The 8,417-nt window shown below is 44.1% G+C and overlaps 1 protein-coding gene across 1 annotated transcript in view; it reads right to left on the reverse strand.

Moving 5' to 3' along the window:
- Window positions 1–8,417, reverse strand: part of LOC102311782 (GDNF family receptor alpha-2) — a gene marked incomplete at its 5' end in the record, with an annotated part of 80,626 nt that overhangs the window by 34,672 nt on the left and 37,537 nt on the right. Inside the window, 1 exon segment of the mRNA XM_005948116.2 lies at window positions 4,562–4,749. Within this exon segment, the coding sequence (XP_005948178.2) occupies window positions 4,562–4,749 (188 nt within the window).

Genomic DNA, 8,417 nt, shown 5'->3' on the forward strand with positions numbered 1-8,417 from the left:
GGGGGGGGGTCGTGGGGACATTTATTTGGATTTTTGCCTTCTGGCTTTCAGGTTCTTTTGGTGGTCTTACTCCAACTCCCACTCACTGATGTATCTGCTGCTTCTCCATAGGTCACACTTAGACACCGAAACCACAGAAACCTCCTGCTGCTGTCACCGAGAGGAGCTTGTAAAAACCTGGGAGCTGTCTGCAGGGGCAAAGGATCATCTAAATACTCCACCAATAACCACGTCATGACTTTCGGGCCATGCCGCGCCCACCCAACAGCTGACATAACCTCTCCATATGTGGGCAACCCAACATGAGCCACTGCCCGAACTGGACTCTGGACTTCTCTGCCAGGTTTCTCAGTGAGTCCTAAAAGCAGCCCAGGTTAGGTCCCGAGGAGTCATCGAGGAGTTGAGTTGCTGAATCAGCTGATTGAAGAGTGGAGGAGCTTTCCTGCATCATATGTTGGAAATACACATTCTTAAAAACAACCTTTGCACATGTGGGAGCAATAAGAGCATCAATCTATCACCTTCACAGGTTCTTCACAGTGAAGAGATCCAGCCTGCTGTAGAGGAGCATCGCTGCTGCTGAAGCAACAAGCAACCTTTGATGGGAAGAGAGCTCAGCCCAGCAGGCAGGTCAGCTGTTTACATGCTTCTCTCTAAGCATGCTCAACCCGCTGAACTGATACCCACATGGAGGACAGAATATGTGACTGAAAGCTGACAGCAGGACGGATAGAGACGGTAAACCCCGGAAAACTGGCAGAACAACCTCGGGATGAGTTCTCTCCGGCCACCGTGTGAGAATTAAATATGTCACTGGTGCACTAACAAAGGATCTCAGTTCAACCTTCAGGTGTTAGCACCTTTCCTCGAGATTACCAAACCGTCCCACCCGCATCGCTGTTTGTTTCATCCAGATGGTTTGAGGTCTGGATTCTGGGAATACCTTTAGCTTGGAGCCCCTTCTGGGGATTTTAAAGGTTGCCTGGCATTTACATGTAAACAGCCAAGTGACTTCAATGTGAGTCACTGTGATTCTTACACCTGCTTCAGAGGTTTTCCTCTGTATTTCTATATTTCCTGTATTTTTCGGACTATAAGGCACTTAAAATTCTTTAATTTTCTCAAAAATCGACAGTGCGCCTTATGTATGAATTCTGGTTGAGCTTACTGACCTCAAACCAATTTTTTGTGGTACACGACACTCAAAAATCTGCTTCAACATAATATTATGGTGTGATTATAAGGACCCCAAAATGGCACCTTTTAAGAGACATGCTTACGGGCCGAAATCGCCCACCTGTCAAACTCAGACACTGAAGATTGAGAATTTGATGGATTTCTGGACGAAGAATGAACTGAAAAAGTGAGTGTTTTGTTCTGTATTTTATGTGTTACAACTGAACAATGTTGAGAGTTATCGTATATGAGTTGATTAAAGTTTGAATTATGTAACAGTTTTGTTTTGCTTAATGCACCTTATAATCCGGTGCGCCTTCTGTAACAAAATAGACCCATTCATTGATATTGTGCCTTATAATCCGGTACGCCGTATAGTCCAAAAACTACGGTACATTATCAGTTGTAATCACACATAAATAAATCCAGGACCAGGACAAGAGTGGGAGAAGATCCACACAAGGACCCTCTGGCTGTTTGCTGACTGCTGTTTCATTATCAGCTCATTTTAAAAAAAGACCTGATCTCCTCTTTAAAGGCTGAAACTGAAGTCCACATGAAGAGGTGGTTGCATGAATCTTATCTGGACCAAAGCTTCACTTTGTTCACTTTACTGTTTCACCATAGGCACCAAGTGTACTAGGGCTGGCATCTGGAACAATACACAGCTAAAAATGTCATATTAAATTAAAATGTAATATATTTCCAAAGCATAAAGAGTACTTTATGAAACGTACCTGTAAATAACGTTAACCTTCATGTCACAGAGCTTGAATTTCCACCAAACCGCACCAGCGGAGCTCAGGCTGCACTCCCGGTCATCAGATACATGCACGAAACAAACGTTTGACCTTTGAACTGCACCCCGACACTAACACAGAACCAGTGAAAGGACGCTAGCAGTCACAGTGATTGAATGGTTCTGTCTGCTTGAGCAAGTAAGCAGCCTTGGTATTAGCATTCAGAACTACCTGAAAACAATCCAGGGCAGATTTACTAGTTGAGGAAAACAGCGATCGACAGAAATCCATACAGGACAAGACTGAGTACATCAACTTACACCATCTTACACCCCAAAAATCCCTCCATAAGCTTCAACTGGTTCAAAACTCTGCTGTTCGCATTATTATCAGAACCCCCTCCTACCAGCACATCACCCCTGTTCTTCAGGAACTTCACTGGCTCCCAGTGAAATTCAGGATAATATACAAACTTCTTCTGCTCACCTTCAAGACCCTTCATAACCTTGCTCCTCCTTACCTTTTTGACCTGTTAAGCACTACCTACTCGCTACTACTGCCCACTCACTTTGATCTTCTTCTTCTTCTTCTATCCCGTGCCTTCTTTCCACCTCACCACAGTGGGAAGGAGAGCTTTCAGCTGCTCTACTCCCAGGCTGTGGAGCTCTCTACCCCCAGATTTAAGAAACATTGATTCCCTCCCCCTGTTTAAATCTTTAACTCAAAACCTATCTGTTCAAATCTGAATATTCACTGTGAACCCACTGTTTGTTTTTGTTTTTATTGTCCTTCATTTTGTCATCTCTATTATATGTTTTATTCTATTGTTAAGTGTCCTTGGGTGTCTTGAAAGGCGCTTTTAAAATAATTTAAATAATAATAATAATAATAATTATATTATTATTATTATTATTTTATACTTATTATTTTATACTTATTATTATTAATAATAATTATTATTATCATTATTGTTAATATCTATAGAAACTATATACCCTGGCAGCAGTCAGGCGGCCCGTTAGCATCAATAATAACCCGATCGATATATCAATGACTGATAAACATGCGTCAGAGTTGACTGTATGTCCACTGTGTTCGCTCATTATCTTCGTGCCGCTGTGGCGGCTCGCCCTACTCTAACTTCAAGTTCCTCTTCATGTTGTAAGCCTGACTCATGCAGGTAATCAGTCCTTGTTACAGATGTCTGTGTTTATTTGTATGAAACATCTGGAAACACCGGCCTCACTGTGTGACTGCACATCTGATATTTCTGTTTCTCTGCTGAAGCAGCTTCATCACTCAAAACCACGAAGAGACAGCATGTGCTCACTTTAATCAGACAAGTCCATCAAGTGCTTAACCTCCACCCTCAAGGCTGAGTGCGCACACACACATACACACTAACACACACACTCCCCACTCATACATGAATAAGCTTGATGAGATGAGTCTGACCTCAACTCTGTGCTGAATGTATGAAGGTGCTGGAAGGAAACAGTTTGAATCATTAAATGATGGCAGTGAGCTCAGCCTCAACGGCCAGGCTGAACCAATGAAAATGCTGAAAATGTGTAGCAGGAAATAAAAAACCAAACAGGGACTGACGGACTGAAGGTGGCGATAAAACTGACCTACAGGAACAGGAGGCCTGATTCCAGCCTGAGATCTTCTCCCAGAGCTCGACTAACAGGTTCAGGTTCAAATGGTCATCAATCCAAACAAAGCTCTCGGATATTAATAAAATGACTGACCTGTAGTCTATGAAGAACATCCTCACGTAGCTCTTCCTGTTCTCCAGATGGCTCAGCACTCTCTGTGAAGGGCGATGGACCGATTTGCTCTGTAAGCAAACTACTACCCCTCCATGGAGGGAGGGGGGTAAAGAGTCTCTGATGTACAGTTTTCGTCATATTTTCTCACCACTCTGGCTCTTTTCTTCTCACATTTTCATATTTGGAACTTTATTATATTAAGATAAACTTGATTTTTCTAACTGAGGGACAGGAACATATGCACTGTGAGTGCTTTTGAGGTGATGATGAGATTAAGCTTGACTGTCTTCAGATGTAGCTACTTCAATGGAGAAGCATAAATCCAGATGTTTAGAAGACCCGACCTGCACATGTGGAAAAATAGAGATTTCTTCTGTTTCAGAGTGTAAATATTTCCTGCAGCTGTGGGTTTGAAACTGTGCATAGCGTTATTTCTGATGATTCCTCTAAGTGTGTGGCACCTTTGCAGTATCAGTCACATGACCTAGCAGCTCTGTCTCAGGTCAGGTGCTGCCTCCATCAGTGGATTCAGCTCATACTCACGCAGATAAAAAAAAAATCCAATCATGTGTGAGCATTTTCCCGGCAGTGCATCCTTCTCAAGGACGCCTGGCCTGTAGTCGCTAAAGGGGGCAGGCGTGTGTGTGTGTGTGTGTGTGTGTGTGTGTGTGTGAAATGCTGACTGGCCCACTTTGAGCCTCTCTCACCTTTAAAGCCGGTGCTTATCAATCAAATGTGTAATTTGCACCTGTGCGTCTATGAGATTTCTCCCCATTAAGCTCTTGAGCTGCTGATTTCATTGATTAGCTCCTCCTCTGGCTTGGCGGAAATCATGCTGAGGAGCTCTAACGAGGCCTAACAAGGGTGGCTCACCTGCACAGGGCGTCCGAGCGGCAGGTGCGCCGCAGCTCCAGACAGCTGGCTTTGTGCCTCTCCTGGTGTGAGCAGGACGGGACAATGGTGCGACGGCGACGCTCAGCACACGCCTGGTCCGGGCACGAGCAGAACAGCAGGGGGTAGCTCAGCTCCCATGACACCCGCTCGAAAAACTGTCGCAGGGCCTGAAACACACGGCGCGAAGAAAAAGGTAAACAAGACGAGGAATGTGGTACAGGTGATTGAGTGCAGCGAAAAAGCTAAAAGCACTAAACTATTATTCCTTAATATGAGAAAAGAAGCCTGCATTAACAGTATAGCACAGCCTGTTAAATAATAATATCACTTTCCTAAGTGCCGAGGGAGACAACCGCCTGGCCGGGACTGGTGTCTGCATTTATCTGGAATATAAACTAGGAATTCCCAAATTAGGAAAAAATATCTGGAAAGAGAAAAGTGGCAAAGTGGTCTGTTTCACTGAGGAGGGATCTGCAGCATCACTGGTCCCTTTGATTTAATCCTCACTAGCTTTACAACAAACCAGTGAGACTGGTGTCCACAGGTATCCGCATGGTCGGGATGCTGAGTAAAATGTTAAAAAGAAATCTGAATGATTCAAAATGAGCTTAGATTTTTATTAAAACTGAATTTCCTCAGTTTAAACACGTGACAGGTTTTCTGTTTTATACTGAGAATAAATTCTAGATTTCTGAGATCACTGCATTCTCTATTTATTCACGTTTAATTCAGCATGAAAACTTTGTCAGGATTGGGGTTGTACACGGATAAAAGTTGTTCATGTCACACCTGCAGGAGGCCCTCAGCGTGAACCTCCTGGCACACAGCTTCTGTGCTGATGTTAATGCTGAAGGAGATCTGGAGCGCTGCAGTGACCCCAGTACTAACATAGCGTTCCACACATCTCACGGGTCTGAAACATCTGGGCTCAAAGATCAATAGGTCTAAATGTTTTTGTTAGAATCCCGGTGAAGGCCTAAACTTCTTTGGATGCAGCTCATTTGTTTTGCTTGTTAGACTTGTCAGAATTGTTTGCGGCTAGGGATGTGTACCGGTTCTGACATAAACGGTAGTAACCAGACCGAAAAGCAGCGCACATTTCGGTGCTTTTTTTCCCCTGAGATGTCATACACTTCAGATTCTAGCCAATCATTTTACCTTTGCAAGCGTAGTAGGCGGGCCCAGGTACGTACGTTCTTTTAGAGCAGAGCTACAGATTAAAAATGCCCAAGGTAGGTTTTTTTTTTAATTTTTTATACAGCTTGTGAACTCACTGTCTGACCCATACTCCGGAACAGTAGGAGGCGGTAATGCTCCTTTACGTTGGTTGCCAACCGCCGTTAAACACAAAGAAGAAGAAGAAGAAGAAGAAAATGCCCAAGGCGAAGCGGTCAAAAGTCTGGCTGTACTTCACAGCAAAAGATGCAAACTCAGCAGCCTGCAACAAGTGCTTTAAGGTGATACTGTGCAAAGGAGGTAACTCCTCGAATCTGATGAAACACCTGGTGACGTATAGCATTTTGTTAAAAGCAGAGAAATGCACCGTATTTGATAGACCTCACATCGAGCACATCTACTGCGGGTGTGGTGCCTGTTATCGGACCGGAGTTAGCAACATCCCCCAAAAACCCGAAGAGTAGAGCCCTGGCCCCTAGCCCTGCCAGTGTAGCAGAAATCATGACGGATGATGATGCAGCAGCAGCCGTTCTTCTCTGCGTGAGTAGCTTAATGTTGTTCGTGTGCAAGCTAACCACGTTATTAAATTAATGCATGTAAGGTGAACTAGCAAACACCGTTGTAGTTCCATACGGCTGTCTTCTTGTTTGATGGCAGATACTCCCTTCACCCTGGCCAAAAAGGCTAAAATGACCAAAGGAAAAGTGGGAAACAGCTAAACATGAGAGATTTTTGGACAAAGTCTGTGTTCTCCATTCTTTAAGCACCGGTTCGAGCACTGTTTAAGCACCGTCACCGTTTCAAAAGTACCGGTTTGGTACTGGTATCGGATAAAACCTAAATGATACCCATCCCTAATTGTGGCATCATTTGAAGACATAAACTGTAGATAAAAGATGGACTTTGCCTGCAGTCTTTCTCATGTCCATCAGGGGGTGATTCCTCAGGTCTGATTGGATAGAAGTCTGTTCGAGAAGTCTGAGCGTCCTGTTCAACTGGTCTCTGAGCTCAGTTAACTGTTTCCTGTCAGGTGTGACTGAATCAAACAGGATGTTACCTTTTGCATTATTATAATTGCAGGGTCGTGACCTTACAATATAAAACGCCCTGAGGCAATACTGAAGTTGAAACCTGACGAGTCTAGAATTACTTCAGCTGTGATGTTTCCTGACACGCTCAGAGAGGCTGCTCTGGATCCTCACAGTAAAATCTGCTGCACTGAATCTGTGTTTGAGCATCTTCAGTGTCACTGACTCACAGTTGGTAAAAACTCCTCACTACTCTGAGCCGGGAGCAAAACTGGCAGTTTTTCTGCAGGTGTTTGGCTGTGGCCTGGTGATGAGGACACACAGACTTATTGGATTTTCCCAGCAGTCTGTGATCCATGGAGCCCAGGGGTGTTCATCTCAGCCTCGGAGCTGTGGAGCTGAATTTAGATGCTTTCTCAGGTGAAATATAACCGTATTAAAAAAGCATTTTAAATGCTGCACTTTTACTTGACTGTATTTAAAGATTTTATTCCAACAAACAGTTTGTGTAATTCTGCCACTGACGTAAAAGTGAAACCGAGGAGGAGGAACTTGAAACGTTAATAACCTTTTAGCCTTTAGAAAGCTTTTAGCATCACAGCCTGCGCAGCGCTGATACCATAACACCAGCTCGGCAGTCCAGGCGCTGTCACATCATCACCATCATCACCATCATCAGAGAGACCCTCGGACGGTTTAAACATGGAGGTCGTGAGGTTTGAGCCTCAGGTGCCACAAATGCTGTAAATGATGCTCAATCACTTTGAAGGGCGCTGAGACACGGGCAGCTGTCAGTGCTAGCTGTGTGCTTACTGCACACGTGCATATGTTTGTGCTGGTGGAGCATTTTTTTTAATGACATCATCTGACCAATAATATGGCTGCTATGAGGTTACTGTACTAAAAGATCATCTGAGAATAATTACATAATTTACACCTGCAGGTATTATGACCTGGTAAACAGATCAGTCTGTGAGTGAGTACTGCATGCTCTCAATTTACATGAACTAGTTTCAGTCAGAGGCTCAGAAGGAAAAACGGTTATTTATTTAATTTTTATGTTGGCCTTATTGACAGATACAGTGAAGAACTGGCAGGAAAGCAGAGGGAGAGAGGGGAAGACATGCAGCAAAGGGCCGCGGGTCAGATTTGAACCTGGGCCGGCCACTCCCAGCCATACAGCACATGGGTACCTGCTCAACGCACTGAGCTCAACTGCCACCCTGAGCAGTTATTGACGAATCAGAAGGTTGGAGGTTTGACCCCCTGCTACTGCAGTCTGTATGTTGAAGTACCGTTGGGCAAGATACTAAAGCCTGGTGCATCCATCCGAGTGAGTGTGAGTTAAACCACTTGTTTCAATACAGAAAATTGTGCCTGTGTGACCAGGAGGATGAGGCCTGAAGGACCTTCAGCATAAAACAGGGCTTATACTGTTTTATGCTGCCTATACTGAAAAAGGACAATCTTGACAAGACACAAATGAACAACTACAGGCCGATCTCAAATCTCCCATTTTTAAGTAAGATCATTGAAAAAGCAGTTTCTCAACAGCTCAATTACTTCTTAAAACAGAATAACTGCTATGATGCCTTCCAGTCGGGTTTTAGACAGAACCACAGCACTGAAAC

The sequence above is a fragment of the Haplochromis burtoni genome, unplaced genomic scaffold (assembly GCF_018398535.1).
Source record: "Haplochromis burtoni strain Fernald_Lab_line unplaced genomic scaffold, NCSU_Asbu1 Contig_412, whole genome shotgun sequence".
Classification (NCBI taxonomy): Eukaryota; Metazoa; Chordata; class Actinopteri; order Cichliformes; family Cichlidae; genus Haplochromis; species Haplochromis burtoni.